The sequence below is a fragment of the Grammomys surdaster genome, unplaced genomic scaffold (genome assembly GCF_004785775.1).
Source record: "Grammomys surdaster isolate TR1022 unplaced genomic scaffold, NIH_TR_1.0 128, whole genome shotgun sequence".
Classification (NCBI taxonomy): Eukaryota; Metazoa; Chordata; class Mammalia; order Rodentia; family Muridae; genus Grammomys; species Grammomys surdaster.
This window is the reverse complement of record NW_021604586.1, coordinates 6,494,179-6,515,164: the sequence shown is the minus strand read 5'-3', so window position 1 is coordinate 6,515,164 and position 20,986 is coordinate 6,494,179. Positions and strand designations below refer to the sequence as shown.

Genomic DNA, 20,986 nt, shown 5'->3' with positions numbered 1-20,986 from the left:
GGCGGGGAAGGGGGAAAGTGCTAGAAGAAGCCACAGGTGCTGAGTGAAACTTAACAGTAGGAGCTTCAGGAACTACATCAGGGACAGGACAGTGTACACACACACACCCATAAAAGCCAGAGCTACACACATGACAGGTGAGCACCCTACCACTGAGCCACACACCCCCAACCAAGGACTGGGGACCTGGAACACAAAAGAAGCAGAGCTGGAGCCAGCAAGGATTGTTCTTTGGGGCAAGTCCGACAAGGAGCAGTCTGAAGATGCAAGGAGGACCAAGCGGGCAAACAGGGCTCCAGAGCTGGGTACTCAGTCACAGTTAAGGGTGCTCGGTGAGTTGGCTGCACCTCAGGACTTGGATATTTACCTAAAGCTGTCAAGGGCAGCTATGACTCTTTAGAAGTAGACATATATAGGCACAGGTGTGCCACAGACACCTCATTCTCCATGCCAACAAAGAGCTATAGCAGGAGGTAGGCATAGGGGGGCATGGTTCACATTGGGGTTGCCGTGAACTCACTATTGTTTATGGATACAAGGAGTCCAGCTTGCTGGTGAGGGCCGGCAGTCAGCCCTTCGCAGTGGTGTCTGACCTCGGACTTAAGGATTCTCTGGGACCGGGTGATTCTCTGTGTTGGCCCCGGAGATGCCAAGTCACTGAGATAGCCCAGGACCTCTCAGATTTGTGGCCCAGGAGGTAGGGCTGTCACAGGGAGATGCTCCAGGTTCCTCCACCTTAGCTATCCAGATATGGCAGTGACCACTGGTCAGTTAAAGGGCTCATAAGTCATTCAGAAGAATTAGGAGTGTGAGGTGACATCCAGGTGGCTGTATGGTGGAAGGAGACACTCTGGGTGCTCTCTGGGGTGCTACAATAAAGATTGTTTACCCTGAGAACTGTAAGTACTGGTCATTGTCACTGTGAGGAGTGACATAAAACCAGCTGCTAGGCCCTGAATGCTCAAATCCTTTTCTCTCATCTCTGTTCCTTACCTGGGCCCCTGGGGCACGAGAAGAGGACCATCCTCCCTGTGGCCAGCCTGAGCAAGCTTTCTGCCCTTCCCCGAGAAGCACGTGACTTCTATCTTGGGGAATGGAAATGCTGAGAGACACCTGAGCACCCTCAGCCTGAAGAAAGCCTGGTCATGAAGGGGTAAGACAGGCTTCCAGAGTGCGGCTGGGCCTTTCTTTGTAACCCCTCTTGGAGCTTCCTGAAAAGGAGGAAGGGGCGGAGTTTGTTAGCTGTTCCACCCCCCCCACCCCCCCCCCCCGAGCATGACCTGCCTCCACATCCAACATGGGCAGGAAAAGGGTGAGAGGCAGCCGGGTATGGGTAGCCAAGTCTGCACACAGGCCTATCCCTCCCTCCTGGCTCTGATCAGGTCTTGGAAGAGGCTATGCTCTGGTTCCCTGCCTCTAAGAGCCACGATGCAGAGGTAGTCAGCCCTAAGAAGGAGGCCAGGGAACCCAGTATTACTGGGGCTGGAGAACAGGTGGTACAGCTAGTAGCCCCCTCTGGCTCTGGCTCTCTTTGTTCCAGTGTTGGCCTGTATTGGAAGGCCTGCCCAGGGAAACTAAGCCACCGCTGCACCTTGGAGATAGTTCAATGGTTCAGGCTGGCCAGAGGCTGTCAGTTATAGCTCTTCTGTGGCCTGTCTAGGAACAACTTCACCAGGACATTTGTGTGATTCAGTGCAGCCCTAGGCTTGGGTCTGGGCCATCAACCTCCGGTTGGTTTGGGTTTATCCCTCCAAAATCCCCGACTCCAGTCCTGCTCTGCTTTCACTGCCTAGACGGGCCGGGATAAACCACAGACATCCTTCTGATGCTGAACTCATGTGGAAGATGACTAATCTGGCTGTCTTCCCCCATGTTCCTCACATGAGTGTGCGTTGAACTCTCGCTCCTGCCCCCAACCCACTCCTGTTAGTAATTTACCAAAGGCTCCTGACCACAAGCCCTACTGGCAGGCTTCCCAGAGGGGTCTCAACTACCAACCTCATTTTTCTTTATTTTTTGAAAAACATCAGCCGGGCAGTGGTGGCACACGCCTTTAATCCCAGCACTTGGGAGGCAGAGGCAGGCGGATCTGAGTTCGAGAGTTCGAGGCTAGCCTAGTCTACAGAGTGAGTTTGAGGACAGCCAGGGCTACACAGAGAAACTCTGTCTCAAAAAATAAAAAAAATAAAAAAAAAAGAAAAAAGAAAAAAAAAAGAAACCCTGTCTCAAAAAACAAACAAACAGCATGTTCGTGCTTGGTAGCCCAGCCTTGAGTTTGCTGTGATTCTCCTGCCTCTGGCACCTGAATGCTGGGCTCACAATGTGTACTACTGTGTACCTGACTTCAATGGCCAACCTTCTAATTCCACCTGGCATTTAGGAAGCAGGAAGGTTCTAGATACAACTCCAAATAATAGACATGGACTTGGGGTCCTCAAAACTCGTGTCCAGTATTAGCATAGGCAGGGACAGACTTGAGGCAGGTCTTCAAGTGGGAAAGAGGGGACAGAGGCCTGTGGGCCACTGCCAGGCTGTGGAAGGTGAAGGTGTTTGTAAACATGTATAGTGGCTGGCGTGACTCCTTTAAATCTATGAGTCCCTGGAAGGGAAGAGGAAAAGCGATACTCCAGGTATGTTCCCAACATGAGTGTCCCAGGTCCTCTCATCCTCTCAACCTGGAGAGGCCTTCTGGGGCCACCAGCTGTTGGTGACCTAAATGGAGAGCAGAAGGAGATGAGAATGGCCTATCTCGTGGGGTAGCATCTTTTTTGTTTTTGTTTTTTGTTTTTTGTTTGTTTGTTTGTTTTTCGAGACAGGCTTTCTCTGTGTAGCCCTGGCTGTCCTGGAACTCACTCTGTAGACCAGGCTGGCCTCGAACTCAGAAATCCGCCTGCCTCTGCCTCCCAAGTGCTGGGATTAAAGGCGTGTGCCATCACTGCCCGGCGTGGGGTAGCATCTTGATAGAACCTGTTTCTGTGCCCAGGCCAAAACAGCTCTTTGGAGTAGTCTTCTGATCTACAGGCAAAGGCAGGTACAAGCCAGCTTTCTAGATGAGTTGTTTCTGTTTCCAAGAATGGAAATTGGCACTTGGTAGAAATGTACTGGGGCTGGGCAGCACTCAGGAGGCAGAGGCAGGCAGATTTCTGAGTTCGAGGCCAGCCTGGTCTACAGAGTAAGTACCAGGATAGCCAGGGCTACACAGAGAAAGCCTGTCTCGAAAAAACAAAAAATAAAAAATAAAAAAATAAAAAAGACTAGGCACAAAGAACAAATAAACAACAACAACAACAAAAACCTGTTGCTATAGTAAATCACACAGCATCAACTTGGCATTTTAACCATTTTTTTTCCCCAAGGCAGGGTTTCTGTAGCCCTGGCCGTCCTGGAACTCACACTGTATACCAGGTTAGTCTTGAGCTCAGAAATTTGCCTGCCTCTTCCTTCTAAGTGCTGGGGCTAAAGGTATGGATCACCGCCCTTGGCCATTTTAACCATTTTTTTTTGTTGGTTTTTTTTTTTTTTGGTTTTTCGAGACAGGGTTTCTCTGTATAGCCCCGGCTGTCCTGTAGCTCACTTTGTAGACCAGGCTGGCCTCGAACTCAGAAATCCGCCTGTCTCTGCCACCCAAGTGCTGGAATTAAAGGCGTGCGCCACCGTCGCCTGGCTCATTTTAACCATTTTTAAGTGTGTAATTAAGGGACTTTCAAGCACTTTGACAATCTTCCTCTTCTTCCTCTTTTTCTTTATTTTTAGAGATGAAATGGCCCAGCCTGGCCTCAAACTTGCAGTTCTCAAGCCTCCTGAGAGCTGGTATGCCTGGTTTGTGCCACCATACCTAGCTCTAGAACCTTCTAAACTCCTGTTCACCCGTCTCCTTCCTCCCACGCCTTTCTCTGGCAGTCAGTCCTCTGCTCTCCCTGTCTGACTCCCTAACTGATGTAATTTAGATACTTTTATGAAGTCAGATGCAATCCCAGCACTCAGTTTCTGAGGCAGGCACAGCTCTATAAGCCGGAGGCCAGCCTGGTCTACACAGAAAGCTCTAGACCAGTCAAGGTCACCTAGGAAGAGACACTGCTTTAAAAAAGAAAGAATGGCCAGTTGGTACTGGATAGATACACTTTGCCTTCCAGTCCTTGGCCTTTGGCCTGCTTTTACCTTTTGTCCACTGAGGACAGTTTTGCTCTCAACATTCAAATTCCAACTTCTGCTTGATCACCATTTTTTGTTTGTTTGTTTGTTTGTTTGTTTTTGGTTTTTCAAGACAGGGTTTCTCTGTTGGCCCTGGCTGTCCTGGAACTCACTCTGTAGATCAGGCTGGCCTCGAACTCAGAAATCCGCCTGTCTCTGCCTCCCAAGTGCTGGGATTAAAGGCGTGCACCACCAACGCCCGGCTGTTTGTTTGTTTTTTGAGTCTTCAAAAAACAACCAACTAACAACTAAACAAACAAAAAAACAAAATAAAATAAAACAAAAACCTGGAACCACACACCATTTGCCTTTTGTGTCAGGCTCTCACCACTTGGCTTAGTGGCTTCCAGATCTTTGCTTTGCTGTGGTGCCATAATCTGGTTCCTTTCTATGGCCAGGTACAACCCGACTGAATGAAGAGCCATGTTTATGTACCCGTTCAGCCACTAATAGGCACTTGGGGGTGTGTCTCTGAGTTTTACTGCTGTGAACAGACACCATGACCAAGGCAAGTCTTATAAGGACAACATTTAATTGGGGCTGGCTTACAGGTTCAGAGATTCAGTCCATTATCATCCAGGCAGGCATGGTACAGGAGGAGCTGCTGAGAGTTCTACATCTTCATCTGAAGGCTGCTAGCAAAATACTGACTTCCAGACAGCTAGGAGGAGGATCTTAAAGCCCACACCCACAGTGACACACCTACTCCAACAGGGCCATACCTTCTAATAGTGCCACTCCCTGGGCAGAGCATATACAAACCATAAAAGGGTGTTTCTGCATACTGGAATGTTAATTCTAGTATAGTCAAGTAAGGATGACTGGTCACCTCTCAGAAAAAGTGGGGACCCTACTGGCAGAGCTGAATCTCTCTGTCTACTCTGGCCCTGTGCCATCCTCCCGACCTAGAGGGACAGTCCTCAGTGTAATGATGCACACTTGCAATCCTACACACCTCCTGTTGGCTGCACGAAGATCAGTTCAAGGTTATCCTTGGCTACACAGCAAGTTTGAAGCCATGTCAAAAGAAAGAGGAAGAGAGAGAGCCAGAAAGGTGACACAGAGGTACCAGGGCTGTGGGTCAGGCAGGCTGTTGCTGGTCCAGCCTGCTCTGACTCTCCCTGCTTGGCAAGGGACAAGTAGGAACGGTCAGATACTAAAAATCTGGTCCATTTTGTGAGTTTTATTTGACCTAGGTAATACTTGTGTGTGACTGACCACGACATCAAAGGGAAGGAGGCTTGTATGCAGGCAAGGGTGGTGCCAGTTTTTCAATGGTAACATTGTATCTTAGAATCTGCTCTTACAGTACAGGCAGTCTTCAGAAGCTCTTTAAACTGCTACAGAGAATCACACCGTAGGATACATTTTAGTTTCTTTGAGAGTTCCTGTGTTTGTTTCTTTCTGTTTTCACCCTTTGCTACTTTGACAGTCATGAGACACAAACATTTCAGTGCCTCTAGAACAGTGGTTCTCAACCTTCCTAATATTACGACCCCTTAAGACAGTTCCTTGGGCCTGGAGAGATGGGTCAGTGGTTAAGAGCACTGACTGTTCTTCTTGAGGTCCTGTGTTCAATTCCCGACAACCACATGGTGGCTCACAACCATCTGTAATGGGATCTGATGCTCTCTTCTGGTGTGCCTGAAGAGAGCAATACTCATATACACAAAATAAATAAATAAAACTTAAAAAAAAGACAGTTCTTCATGTTGTGGTGACCCCCGACTATAAAGTTATTTTGTTACTTCATAATTTTACATTATGAATCATAATGTAAATCTCTGTTATGCAGTAATATCTGATGTGCAATCCCTATGAAATGGCCATTTCCCTCTCATAGGGGTCGCGACCCACAGGTTGAGCGCTGCTGCTTAAGAAACAGGTCTGAATGAATGTCTGAACCTTCCCCAATGTGTTAGTAGCACCCCTTCCGAGCCAGACTAGAAGTGAGTCTTGGGGACAAAGCTGGGCAAAGTTTAAACACTATATGTCCAGGGAAAGCCTGCATTTCTGGTGGTTTTGGAACTGAAGGTTCACAAGCCTGCTAGTGCTTTGAGGCTCAAAAGTGGTCATGTCATCGCTCCCGGTCCTTAAGCCTCTGCCCCTAACGCCACTCATTCCCCAGTGCAGCTGAGTCAGGGCATCCTGAACTTGGTGCAGCCGTACAGTTCTTGGCCCCTTTCCATTTCGTCTTTCCTATCCACCTTAATATTGAAGACTGGGCCAAACCAAGGCGGCTTGGGTGAAGTACCCGGCACGTGCAGGACTCAAACCTTGTCTGGCCACTAAGGGGACAGCAGGTGCTTGGGCAGCTTTTGCTACAGTCTATACCACACTGATTAAGACCAAGCCACGCAGTGGGAGCAGTTATGACTGGAAGCAGTCCCAAAGCCCCAATCCAGACCACGGTGGGATGCAGCTGTCTGATGCCACGGCACTACAGTGTCTCTCCACCCCAACCACCAAGGCCTAGCCAGCGTGGCCTCCAGTGGCACAGTCGGGAACTCGGAACAACTGACAGCCCCCAGGGGGCGCTGCGCCATCACAGCTTGGGGAGCAAAGCGAAAGTTGCTCCAGCCACGAGGGGCGCAATTGCACGTGGGTGCTACGGGGCGGGGGGTCAGGGGATTCAGGCCATTGGGAGTCATTTTGTATTGTCCCCACCCCGGGTCCTAGGCCCCGGCACCCCAGGGAGAAGCGCCCCACGGGCACTGTGCGAGTGACTGCGCTGGGCTGCAGGGGGGCTTCCGGGGCGCGCGGACCGAGGGCTCCGGGCCACCGGCACCAGCCAGACCCGGAGGGCCGGCGCGCGCGCGGAAAGCGCTGGGCAGCGAGGGGTGCCTGGGCGCGCCTGGCCGTCGGGGGAAGCGCGGAGGCGGGCACTGCAGGGAGGGCGGGGGCCGAGCTTATAAAGGCCCGCAGGCGGGAGCAGGGAGAGAGCCGCCGAGTCGCCGTCCGGCCCTGCTCGGCCTCCGCGAGCCGCCTTGAGTTCCGAGCCGGGCGCGCTGACACTCCAGCGCGCGCGGGCTCCGGCCGTCGGGAACCAGAGGGCGCGGCCGGGCGGGCCGGAGACCCGAGATCGAGGCCCGCGGGAGGTCGCGGCAGCGGCGCGCCGCATGTGCGGAGACCCGCCCTGAGTGCCATGGCGCGCGCTTCCTCCGGCCCTCGCACCTCCCTTTAGCCACGGCGGCGCGACCCCGGGCGGTCCCCCGGCCGCGGGGCATGGACCCGCACGTGCTGGGCGCCGGGCTCTACTGGCTGTTGCTGCCCTGCACGCTCCTGGCGGGTGAGTGGAGAGCGCGGGCGGGAAGGCTGCGTCCGGGTACCCCTGCGCCGCCCGGCCCCGCGAGGGTGCGCGCGGGCGAGCATAGGCGAGGAGATTCCGCGGGACTCGCGGCCCAGGGCGCCCGCATTCCAGAGACGTGAGCACGCTGGCGGCCTCGGCGGGCCCGGCCCGGGGACCGAGTGGAAAGCACGGCAGGCAGCGGCGAGGCTCGGGTCCCCGGGAGCCCCAGATAGCGCCGGGTGTCTACGCGCGGGCTGGGAGGAGAGGCCCCGGCGAGGGGCTGTTAGTGTTTGAGATGTAAGGGGAGGGCACTTTCTATTCTCTTTCGTGGTTAAGAAAAAAGAAAGAAAGAAAAAAAAATCAAACTTGCATCATGACTTCCTGAGCAATCTGGGAGAAGGTGGCGTTCTGCCTGGAGCTTTTCAAGTCAGAAATTTCCTACCAGAACTAATGTTCCAGCCCTAGGCGCAGACCCCAGTGTTCTTAGTCTCAGTTCCGAGGCTGGCTGTCCAATGCCTTGGAAAAAGCTCCTGTCTTCCTCGTGCCCTACTTGGTTACCTTCCAGAGGGACTGGGGCACAGGGCGCCCCAGGAGGCTCTGCCTCAGAACTGGAGATTCCCTACCGTGGCATGTGTCCCTTGCTTGCAAAGAGCTTCTCTCCTTTGGTGTCATAGGTGCTGGGCTCCATTGCAGCTCACCCAGGGCACCGTGCCCAGCTGCTCACCCCCGCCCCCCCCACACACACACCTCCTGAAGCAGTCAGCACCCCTCCACTTGTGACCTTCCTCCAGGTCTGATTAAGTTAGCCCACAGAGAGACAGTGAACCCTCTCTGAAAGTTTGTCTGCCTCATGGAAATCCATCTGTCGGAGGTGGGGGATTGTGTGTGATTTCCCCAAGTTTCTCCAGGGACACTGCTTGCTCACCCTGTTTTAGGAACAGGTTACCCCGGGATGTCAGGCAACCTGGGCAAACTCTACTTCGACTTCCACACAGGCAGAGTTTTGATTTGTAGGACCAAAATGTGGTGAGAGGTGGGGAAATTTTTGAAGGCAGGAATCAATGAAAACCATTGAGCTTGGAAAGGAGGGGCCAGCGGACACTGTCCTCAGCTCAGCCTGGACTTAGGAGAGCCAAGGTCTAGGGCCCACATTTGTGGCTTCTTTTCCTCACTGGTCTGTAGACAGGCAGACTGTAAATATAAGCTGATGATATGTGAAGACAGGTACCCTTCTTAAAGGGATGACAGGTACCCTTCTTAAAGGGATGACAGGTACCCTTCTTAAAGGGATAGCCTCAACAGGAGATGCTTCTTAGGCTCCTTAACTGTCAATGCTTAGGGACAAGAAGAACAGGGCAGGGAATAGGTGGTTCTGTTGTGCGGGAAGAAAGGCTTCTCCGTCTTCTCGGAAGAAGTCCTCTTCCACAGACAGGGGCCGTGCTTAAACAAAACTGGCAGACTTTTCTCTGACAGACCAGATGGTAAATATTTTCACATCATGAAGTACTCTGATATTTTTTCCAGCAGTTAAAAAATGAAAAAAAGAAAAAAAATTCTTAGCGCGTGGGCAGTACTGAAATCCACGGTAAGCTCCGGGTCTAGCCTGCTACTAGTCAGAGCTTATAACCCCTAAGGATCAGTCCGGGCTCTGAGGTCCCCTGGCTTTTCAGCTGTAGTGTGTGGGTGGCAGAGGAAGCTTCCAGTCTGAGTCTGGTTAGGATGTGAAGGAGGCTTGGCCAGCTTTGGGGGTTCCCACCCAGCCTGTGTGTGTTAGTCACCTGGGGAGCTTTCAAAAGAATATTGATGACTAATGCTCCTGTCTTTCCTTAGGCCCAAACTGTCCCCCCAATAAAGTCCATTCATGAGCACATACATATCCAGGTACAGGCCACACCTACCCTGACACTGAGCCTGGGTGTGGGCTTGCCCATCAACAGTTTCCTTTATGCCCGGGGAGATGGGCAAGGGACACAGAGCCAGCCAAGAGCTCGGGGTGGTGATGTAGGAGACGCTGGCATCTTGTTCGTGTCTATGGGTTGTAGTCATCACTGAGGGACCTCTTGCTGGAGGTGGAACATTTACTCCATCTCTTGTGAGGGCTCCCTCTCCCTCCACCCTCTGAACAGTTTGAGTCCTGTGTTTTGGAAACAAGGTCTTCACAGGTTAGTCATCTTAAATGCTGGGTGCTGGCTCAGGCCTTCCTGAAGGTTTGAATCATCCTGGGGTGCTTAGCCTCTTTGCCACTCCCCTAACAGGACATCAATCTGGAAAGTCAGGCAAGGTGATGCCCTAGTCCCCAAGGGAATAGTGACCAAGGCAGACTTAACCTGATGACCTGGAGACCGAGGGATCAGGACCCAGGAGGGATGTTTTGTGCTTGGGAGAGAAAGGACCAGGTCTCCTGATTCTTAGCCTCACAGAGGAACCAGGAGCTTAAAATCCAAGCAAGAGCCAGGTAGCGAGAAATCTCCCTCCCTCACAATGAAGAAGACCTGTGGTAAGGCAAAATGGTCTCTGCTCTCAACGCCTGCCATAACATGGGAGACAGATCCATGACAGAGTGGCACCTGGGCTTGACGGATTGTCTCTGAGAAGTATCACTGTTTACAGTGGGGATGTGTCTCCCTTCTCAGAATGTTTTCTCTGTCACCTGTGAACTTGGAGGTGGGAAAGGTTAATTAGGTTTGCCCACCCCGCCCCCACCCCCTTGAAACAGGTCTGCCCTCACTTGGTGGTCAGAGCTGTTGTTGAAACTCAGGGCCAGAGAGAGCAGTAAGATGACAAGAGAACCCAGCCTTTCCTGCCACCAGTACTACAGTCTTGGTAGCCACAGAATGGGTGAGGTTCCACTTCCCCCTGCAGCGCTGTGGGGGACTCCCTGCTGAGCTTCTGTAACAAGGCCTGGCAGAGGGGTGGGACCCTGCCTTGTGCTGGGTCTGGGAGGGAATGAGTAAGCAGGCCAGGGAACCCACTGGGTCCCAGTGTGTTTAGGGGAGGAGCTAGGGACCATTCGAGAACTGTGGGCGGATCCCATATCATACCATATCCTTATTGCAGGTGGTCACTGGCAGCCAAGGGGAGGGTCCTAAAGAGGAAGTGACCTTGCTGGGGTGGGCAGAAGTGCTGGCTTCTGATCCTGGCCCCAGGCTACTTCCTGGGCGGTGCCTCCTGCCTGCTTGTACTGATGACACTTAACTTTGCTCCCTTACTGTCAAGAGTTGAGGAGGGCAAGCCCTTCCCACTCTGGGCCCTGTGGGCACCGCCTCCCTGTGCCTCTGAGATCCCCTTTCACTTCTGTCACCTAGTTTAGAAGTGTAGTTAGATGTTTACTTTTTCATATACATTTTGTTCTTGTTTGTTAAAGTTCGGCCTTTACACACCTGCCTTCTACCTCACGGTTAGCTTCGGTCTCGCTCCCTGTCAGAATGCAGCTGCTGAGGATTAAGAGTTCATGGAATTAAACTCCACAGGCCCAACAGCGTATGGGTGGGAAGGGGCAGCTTCGGATGACGTTATCTTTGCCCTCTTTGCTGGCAGGTACCTTTTTCAGGTCACTAGGAGGACAAAGGGGGTCGGAGTATGTCCTGCAGGTGGATGAGTTTGTAGGTGGAAGACAACAGCCGGTGGTGGTGGCCAGTCCCTTCATCTTGCTCTGAACTCACCTGACCTTTAACCTTTTTTTCTAGGCCTCATCTCCTCCCCCTGTGTGTGGGCCTATAAAAGCTTTAAGGCCACTCACTTCCAGACTCTGATCTCCGGTCCCCAAGCTGTGATCTCACACCCAGGCTGGGGAGGTGGATAGGTCAGCTATGTTTGGAGAAAAGCCAGTCCGTCGTCATCCAGTGATTCCTCCTTGGCCTTGGTGTCTAGGCGTCCCTGAGTGCTTTCCCATGTGTGCTACATACTGTGTGATGACATTGGCCTTCTGAGGCTAGGCCAGGTCTCTGGGGGTTCCCACCACTACATTCCCTTCCGCACAGAGGACTCTTCTTAGGGAAGGCAGGGACTGGTGTCCTCACTTTCTGTACATAGCCCCTGTCGCTGAGGGGGTCGGTGTGCAACACCGAGCTGCGTTCAGTGTGCAACTCCCTGAATCTTCCAAGTGCACTCATGCGTCCTCTCGTCGAGGTCTTGTGGGACAAAGTACTGGGTAGCAGCCAGGAGACTAGTGCTGGTTCCAGGCCAGTGGTGCCTGGGCATGGGGTGGGGGTGGGAGGAGAGTGAGGTCCGTGGTAGAGAGGTAAGAGGGTTCACCTCTTCCTTACCAGGCCTGCGGGCACTGTGAGCCCCTGTAGCTGTTCATAGGTAGAGAGGAACAAAGGTAGCAGTCACACCTACCAACAGGCTCCTGGTAGCTCCTCCACAGGGGCCCTAAGAAGCCATCCAACATGGTATTCCCCAGGAACGGCATCCACAACAGAGCCCCCAAATGGTGCCACCGCAAAGGACTCTCTAGTAATGACACTCCAAACAGGTTTCTCCAACAAATGCCTCTAAGTGGGGCACCCCAGTGGGCCTTCCAAAGTCTGCTTCCCCCTTATCTGGTCAGAACAGTATGAGTGGACAGAACAGATGTCCTAGCTGCCTGGTGCTGAAGGCTTGGGAGGCAGAGAGAACCCAGAACAGGGCCATGCGTTACAGGAAGAGGAGGGAATAGGATGGGGGGCTGGTAGCTAGTCCAGAGGGAAGGAGTAGGTCGCCAGGCTCGAGGATGAGGTCACTGTAGCATTCCAGGGCCCTCTGCCTCCTTAGAAGGACACCAGCCAGGGCTTGCTAAGCGGTGAGCTGTTTGCTAGAGTTAGTGTCATTGGGCTTGGGTGGGGCCAGGGGAGCCCTCCCTGTGCTTATTCCCCCTCCCCCTTTGTAGAGAGGCCTCCAGGAGCAAGAACAGGGAGTGGCCAAATGGGAGGGAGGTTGTGCAGAGCCTAAAGCGCCCCCAAAGTCAAGTTTTCAATTATGGTTGTCTTCTTATCTGTATGGTCCATGAGGAGCCTGTCTTGGTGACCAAAACCTGTAATCCCAACTCCCTTGGAGGATGAGACAGGAGGATCGTAGGTTCAAGGCCCGTAAGGGTCGCTTATCAGACCCTGTTTCAAAGTAAAAGGTAGAAAGAGGGGTTGGTGGAGTAGGCCAGTGATAGGATGGTGGCCTGGGATGTGTGAGATCCTGGCTTCAGTCCCCAGCACCAGGAAAAGCAAACAGAAAACCCTGGCGGTGGAACTCTTGTAGTGTAGTCCATAGGCCATTTATTTTCCTAAAACAAATACCTATGGTGGGTGTTGGAAATCTGCTCTCACCAAACAAACTCTTGATGTACTACATCTCTCTGTACGCACCTATGGTCAGATTTAATTCACATATTAGGCACAGAGGTTAACCTAATAGTTAATAGTAAGAATTAAATAATTACCGCCATGTAATGCATTAAAAGTTTCTTAAGCCAAGCTTGGTGGCACAAGCCTTTATTCCCAGCACTAGGGAAGCAGAGACAGACAGATCTCTGGGAGTTCAAGGCCAGCCTGGTTGTAGGTGTCAGACTTCCAGGGTAGCCAGGACTACATAATGAAACTGCTTCAAAAAAAAAGGGTAAGGGCTGGCAAGATGGCTCAGTGGGTAAAAGCTCCCAAAAGTTGTCCTGAGTCACATACATATACAGTATTACATGTGCACAAACCCGTGTACACACACACACACACACACACAAATAAAATATTTTTAAAACTTATGAAATGCATACTTCTGGAATTTTTCATTTAATACTTTTGGACTGTGGCTAGGTGTGGCTCAGGTCACGTGAACATAAACTCCACTTGAACCCTTTGACCTTCTAACCCCCACCCCTATTCCCAGGAGGTCTTGGTCCTTCCTAGCCCTTTCTGGTCTCAGTGTGAGTGGTGTCTGCTGCCTGTCACCTACTGCTACGGTCTTGTCACCTCATCTTTTTTGTAGTTGGAACATCCGTAATTGTTTTGGGGTTCCCCTTACAGCCTTCCCTTCAGTTGCTCCTAGGTTTCTGGTGTCAAGGACACCTCTGCCTTTCACATGTCCCTCTAGGGTGCATACTGGGTGTGTCCTGTTGCATTTTGCATAAAGATCACTTGCTGTCCAGGTAGCCACTCCCACTGGTCTTGGGGAACGGGCCACCATGGGAAGCAAGCATCATCTTGTAGAGGACAAGGGTAGCTGTCCAGCCAGACTAGCCTCTTGGGTGATATCAGATGCCTTAGCCAATATATGCAGCTTTCTGACTCTCTGTAGCCATCCCAGGAACCCTTGCTGAGTGGGGTGGGTCTGTTTTTCTGGTATGTTTTAATAGCATAATTATAGGGGGTATTTTTGGTTCTCTCTAACGGGCTGACAGGGTCAGCCACGACTGTTTACCAGGTTGCAATGTGCACGCTATTTTTCTCTGTGAGTATATATAGCTGGGACCATTTTTTCCCTGGGTTCAGGCTGCAGAGGGATGGTGGCCACCTTGGCCTTCTGTGGTTTCTTTAGCTGTCGAATGGGAGCCTAAAATGGGCCTAGGGAACAGCTGCTGGGCTCTGAGGAACGTGAAGCTGGGCCAGCCTATCTTAGTTACTGTTCTATTGCTATGAGGAGATACCATGACCAAGGCAACTTATAAAAAAAAAAAAAAATGTAGTTGAAGGCTTGCTTACAGTTTCAGAAGGTTAAATGACCATCGTGGTGGGAAGCCCGGTGTCAGGCTGGCATGGTGCTGGAGCAGTAGCTGAAAGCTTACATCTGAGTCACCAAGATAGAGGTAGAGAAAACATGCAACTGGGCCCTGTGTGGTCTTTTGCAACCTCAGAGCCCATCCTCAGTGACACATTTCTTCCAACAAAGCCACGCCTCCTAATCCTATACAGTCTACCAACTAACTGGTGACCAGATTTTCAAATATATAAACCCATGGGGGCCAATCTCATTCAAACCACCATACCTCCTGTCCATCTGTCTCCCTGAACTGTTCAGGTAGAGTTTCTCCTCAGCCTGGTAAAGGCCTTAAGAGGGTGTCAGGCTTTCTCCCTGCTGCCTGGTTCTCTTGTGTCTAGAAGCCACCTTCATCCTCCAAGTCTTGGCCATCCTTCCAAGAATCTGCAGCAGGAGTATTGAACTGCTAGGGAAGTAAACCCCAGGCTCTGCACTGAAAGCCTGTGATTGCTGGGGACCTGAGGATGAGCTATGGGTTCCGAGGTGAGCTTTGGAGCCTGCAAACGTAGGGTTTGGGATCCGCCTCCTGGAACCCCCAAAGCCTGCTGTCTGTCTGCTGACACCTTGCACCCCAGCTCCCAGCAGGTGTGTCATTTGCCTCTGCTGCGGCTCCAGCATGCTCCTGGCCTGCCCCCTCTCTCTCACTGACTTGATCTCTGTTTATGGTTAAAACACTGTTTAACGGCAGCATCCCAACAGCATTCCAGGGAGTTTCAAAAGGGAAGTGAGGGCGCTGGAGAGAGATGGCTCAGCAGCTAAGAGCGTGAACCGCTGTTTCAGAGGAGGACGGACAAAAATTCAGCTCCGAGCGCCCACACTAGGCCTCTCATACTCATCTATGACTCTAGCTCCGGAGATTCAGACACCCTCTTTGGAGCTTTAAGGGCACCTGCCCTCATGTGTACCTCCTCCCGTCCCCCACTCATACATTCTGTGGACTAGGCTGGCCTTGAACTCAGAGAGATCCGCCTGCCTCTACCTCCATAGTGCTAGGATAAAAGGCCTGCGCCACCGCCGCTTGGCTTCCCGAGTATATACATAAATTAAAAAAATTAATAAAATCTTTAAAAGGAAAATGAGACCACCCACTAGCCTGCCAACTGTTTTTATTTTTCCTTTCCCTCGCCAGCATATCTGAGGGGCTGGTGACCGTTATGACCGTCATGACCCCTGCACGTTCTGTGCTGAGTCTTGTACTATGATCTCTGTCATGTGTAGGGTTTTTCTTGTCCTGTTTGTAAAGGAACAGGTGGGCAGGTTATCCCAGTTGCCCAAGATCACTATGAGGATAGCTGATTAACCCAGTCCTGGCCAGCCTCCTGTTACCCACATCAATCACCTACAGTGAGATGGTCCCGTGCAGCCTCCAGCAACCTCGTAGACTGTGGCCCTATCTCCTCTGTCTGAGTGGGTCCAGGACTTTTTTCCTTCCCTCTGATGTAATCTAGCTACCTTGAGCTAGACTCTAGCTACCTCCACATAGGAGGCCAGAGGTCTGCCTCTGCACCTTCCACCTTGTTTGAAACAAGGTGTATTTTGTTTGCCACTATAGTGTGTCCTCCCCGATAGTTGGATTGTGAACTTCTGGAAGATTCTCCTGTCTCTGTCTCTCATCCCAGGAGTGCTGGGATCACAGACACGTGCCACAGGATAAGCACTCAGGATGTCAAGCTTGCATGACAAACACCTTTACCCACCAAGTCTCCACAGCCCAGGGAGTCTGCTTGTGTTTGCTTGTTTTGTTATTGGTTTTTCAAGGCGGCGTTTCTCTGTGTAGCCCTGGCTGTCCTGAAACTCACTCTGCAGACCAGGCTGGCCTCGAACTCACAGAGATCCGCCTGCCTCTGCCCACCTGGTGTTGGGATTAAAGGCGTGTGCCACCACTAGCTGAGCCTGTTTCTAAGGAGACCATGATAAGGTGTGTAGCATAGTTGGGGCTACACAGTCCTTGCCCACTGCTAGAGTTCTGCTCTGGCAGCCCTGCCTTTCAGCCCTAGCCCCTTCAATGCTTCCTGTCAGCAGTATCCCTGTGCTACCTTCCTGGGTGGGTCCCCAAGGGTGTCCTTTCAGACATGTCACTCATCTAGGGCTAGGTCACTCTGCCACCCCTCCCCCCACACCAGTGTCTCCTCACCTGTCCTCTCCTCCAGATGTCTGGTCACTATCCTCCTCATTCACTTGGCAAATATATGTAAGACCTGCTCTGCCCCAGGCTGTCTGAGGCTCTGGGGTCCTCTGTCACTGCCTAGTTAGTTTCCAGTGCACCTGAACACCGAGGCCTGCACAGAACTCTGAGTGTTACCAGCACCGAGTGGATCCTGTAGTTCTGTAGCCTTGCCTGGTGAGGTTCAACAGCTGAGGATTTCCAAACAACCATTCCAGAACAAGACAGGGAAGGGACCCCCATGCTGCCCTCCAGCGCTGGCTGCCTTGCCTGCGTCTGGGCTTCAGAGAACATCTCTGTCATCTTTGCTCTGGCTTGTGAGATTCATTCTTTACACTCGTGGCTCTCCCTGCTTTGCTGTGGTGGCTGGACCTTGTCTGTCCTGCCTACCACCTGCCTGGGTGCCTTACAGAATGTCCTGTCCCATCACCACCCCACCCCACCCCCCTCCACCTGCTCAGCTTTCTGACTTTGGGTCACCTTCACACACAGGGCCCTTGTCCTGCCTCAGAGTGGCTGCTCCTGCCCTCTTGCACTCCTGTTCTGATTCACGGGCCTGAGCAGGGCTCTTGTTCTGTCCTTACAGTGTGGCCTCCTTGGTCTGCTGGACCAGGGTCTTGTGTGCTGGTATCCTAACGCCTCTTGTCCTTGTTCTCAGGGGGCTACCATGGCTACCTCTGTACCCTGCCTACCTTTCCTATTTTGCACCGAGTCCATGAAGACCCCAAGGCATCAGTCTGAAGGACAGGGCAGTTCCTGTGCTTGGCAGATGCTGCACCAGGGGCTCACAAGGAGTAGGTGTGGATGACTCTGACAACTGATGTCTTACGGATCCTCTAGGGAGTCCAAGCAATCCATGGCCCACGGTCTCCTCAAAGGCTGTGTGCTAACCAGCTGAGTTGTCCTTCAGTCCTCTGTCCCTGTCCTTATCTGGGAAAGCATGCTTTGTAGGATCTGGGTGCAACCTCTTGCTTCCTTTTCAGCCTCCAGAATCCAACGTGGCCCTTGGCTGGCCCTACAGGGCTGTCCTTGTTTCTGTTCTACTATGTGGAGGTGGCTGGACCTATTGCCTGAAGCTCGGACCTGGGGATAGTAGCTGGGCTTTGTGAAACTGCAGCCCTGTGTTACATACACTCCTGCCTGCCTGTGCCCAGTGTCATGCATCTGTGGTTTCTTGTTTATATTGGCTTAGTGGGGTCAAGGAAGGCTGGGAGTTGCCATCCTATAAGTGGGAAGGGAATGTCAGCGGAGGCCAGGAGGAGGTAACAAGGTGGATGTTGCTTCAGGTCTCAGAGGTCACACCTGTCCAGTCTTGCCTGGTGACATGGTCTCATGGTGACCACATTCTAAGCTGTCCTAATTTTATTTCTGTGGCTGTGATAAAGGATCCAAACCCCAAAGCGACTTAGGGAAGAAAGGCATTTATTTTTAGCTCATGATTCCGGGTTACAGTTCATCCCTGTAGGGATGTCACCGCAACAGGAGCTTGAGATAGCTGGTCACATCACCTCCATAGTCAAGACCAGAGAAAAACGAATACATTTACAGTCACTTGCTTGTGCTCAGCTTGAGTTCCCCACTCTTACACAGATCAGGACCCTCTGCCTAGGGAATAGTGCCGCCCACAGTGGGCTGGGTCTTTCCCACACCAATTAATAATCAAGCCAATCCCCTACAGACATACCCACAGGATAACATCCTTCAGACAACTTCTCAGTTAAGACTTTCTTCCCAGGTGATTGATTTTAGCTTCTGTCAGGTTGACAGTTAAAGCTAACCATCACACAGACCTTATCAGTGGACGCAGACCTTCCCAGCTAGGGGAGGAAAGCTGGGTAGGCCCTAATCTCCAAGAATCAGGGGTATAGGGTAGAGGCTTACAGTACTGTGGGAACAGAGACCTAAGAAAGCTATTGGTGATGAAAGGGTGGTACTGCCTGGGGGAGTCTTGGCGGAACCTGAAGCCTTAGGCAGCTTTCCTTGAGCAGCCTCTGAACAGTTGGCTCACTGACCTCTGGAAAGGGCCTCCTGCATCAGTTTCCAGTTCTCTCAGTGAAAACAAGCTTAGAGAGTAGATACGTGAAGTATGGGGTTGGGGTAGCTCTGTGGTGATCAGGACTGCTGTGGGTGACCTGTCCCTGGGCTGCTCTCCATCTCTTTCTGACAGCTTAGGTAGATGGCAGGTATAGGTGTCTCCTTTGCTGCCTGCTGTTGCACTGACAGTCAGTGGTCATCCCCTACCTTCTGGGACTCTATCCTCCAGCCTGGGGAAGCACCAGCTACCATCTTCATTGTGTGCTCTTGGGTGAGGCTGCAGGACCACACAGCAAGGAGTCTTCACTGTGAATATCTGTGCTCTGACTTTCAAAGCAAGCTGCTCCCTCCGCTTTTCCCTCCTACCTCTACCCTTGACTCATAGTGGGTGGGCAGACCTCTCCCACCACCTCCAGTCAGGCTCCCTGCACCGTTCCTACATCCTCCAGCTCCCCCACAACTATATAAAGCACGGGGCTTGAAGCCAAACTTAAAGCTCCAGCTGTCTAAATCAGAGAGACCCAGGTGACTGGAGACAGCTTGGCCTTGGGGCTGTGGGAGGAGCTAGAATCACTGCTCTCAGGATAAGGAACTCTGAGCTCCTAGGAGCGTCTGGACCAGCAGGCCGAGTTACATTCCAGAGATGACAGGCCCTTCCAGAGAGGCCAATGAGGAAGCAAAGGTACTCATGGCCCCAAGTGTGGCAGCGCAGTGTTGAGACACCGTGATCTTTCTCATTCACTGGAGGAAATCTGGCCCTCCTGAGTGGCTTTGGGGGGTGATGGTGGTGGTGACAGACCTAGGTGGGAGCTACTGGGGACCTCAGGAGATGGGGATGAGGTAGGTATCTCCAACTATCTTACAGGGCAAAAAGCAAAGCCTTCACCCTCTGTCAGACTCAGGCTCAGGTGCCTCCCCAAGGTACTCTCGATCACACAGCCCACCTGCATGTGGTCAGGGCCTGGTGGTGTGACTATAGCAAAGGCCATCTGTTCCCCATGCTAAATCTCCAGGTCACCCAGGATTGAACCCTTGTATTTGGTTATTTGTGAAGTCTTCAATGAACTGTGTTCTGAGTTATGTTAGCTTTGGGGGTGTGTGGCACTAACCACAAGAGTCCCCCTGGGCTATGTAGAACCCAGTGGGTTCTGGGTAACATTAAAACTGTGGTTGATAATGCTGTGTAATGGCTTCCTCCTGCAAGGTAGGAAGAGGACAGTTCTAGGCTCTGCCTCTTGTTGAATCCCCCTGTCCACAGATGTTCTGACTCTTGGCTGTGCTGCTGGATGCCTTTGGGCAGTCTATATAGCTATATAGCTTCTCTGAGTTCATCTTTGGGTTTGTTTGTTTGTTTGTTTGTTTTTTGAGAAAGAGTTTCTCTGTGTAGCCCTGGCTGTCCTGGAACTCACTCTGTAGACCAGGCTGGCCTCAGACTCAGAAATCCTCCTGCCTCTGCCTCCCAAGTGCTGGGATTAAAGGCGTGCGCCACCACCGCCCAGCGTGAACCCTTCATTTTAAAGAAAAAGAGTAAATTAACATAATCTTTAATTTTTTTTAATTTGTATCCAGGACTAGAGCGGGGCTCAGAGGTTAAGACTACCTTTTGCTCTTCTAAAGGACCTGAGTTCAGCTCCCAGGTCTCACATCAAGTGCTCACAAACACCCAGAAACTCTAGCTCCAGGGGATCCAGCACCTTCTGGCCTCCACTCATGTGCAAACATAGATGCACACGTATACACATAATTCAAAATCAAGTTTAAGTATTTAAACTAACACATAAGGTATGGATATCGTTATTGTATTTTTGAACAAACTGAGACTTTTGTTGTTTTGGAAGGAGTGGGGAGAATTTTGGGTTGTTTTGTTTTGTTTTTGTTTTAAGACAGGGTTTCTCTGTGTAGCCCTGGCTGTCCTGGAACTCACTTTGTAGACCAGACTGGCCTTGGACTCAAGAGATCCCCCTCTGCCTCCTAAGTGCTGGGATTAAAAGCGAGAGCCACCACTTCTGGCCAAAGTATGTTTTAGTAAATTCGCCTCCTGCTTGTTCTGTTCTTTTAAATTATGTTCATTTTGTATGTGACTGTGTGTGTATGGATGTTTTGCATGTGGAGGTCAGAGGACAAGTTGGGGGACTCAGGCTTTTCTTCCACCGTATAGGTCCTGGGGATCAAACTTAGGCTGTCAGGTTTGGCAGCAAGTACCTTCATCCTCTGCGCCATCTTGTTAGCCATGAACTCGGTATCCTCGGACGTGGGGCGGGCACCCGGGCATGGCAGCTCTCATCTGTACTCCCAGCACTTAGGAGGCTGAGGCAGAAGGATTGTTGCTAATTTAAGGCCAGCCTGGACTACCTAATTCCAGGTCAGCCTGGGCTACAGTGTGAGCCCCTCACTTAAAAACAACAACAAAACTGTACGCCTTTAATCCCAACACTCAGGAGGCATAGGCAGTGGATCTCTGAGTTCAAGTCTACATGGTACATACTAGGCCAGCCTGGTCTACATAGTTTCGGGACAGCTAGAGCAATATAGCAAGACCCTGCCTCCAAACAAACAAACAACAACAGCAAGCAAAAAAAAAAAAAAAAAGC

General features: G+C 51.7%; 1 protein-coding gene across 2 annotated transcripts in view; it reads left to right on the top strand.

The window, feature by feature from the left end:
• The first annotated feature begins 7,390 nt into the window (after nt 1-7,390).
• Piezo1 (piezo type mechanosensitive ion channel component 1) overlaps nt 7,391-20,986 on the top strand; it is a 66,319-nt gene continuing 52,723 nt past the window's right edge. For both annotated transcript variants that reach the window (XM_028752539.1, XM_028752530.1), the window contains exon 1: nt 7,391-7,480. In XM_028752539.1, coding sequence (XP_028608372.1) covers nt 7,417-7,480 — 64 coding nt within the window. In that variant the 5' untranslated portion in view covers nt 7,391-7,416. The remainder of the gene's footprint in view (nt 7,481-20,986) is intronic.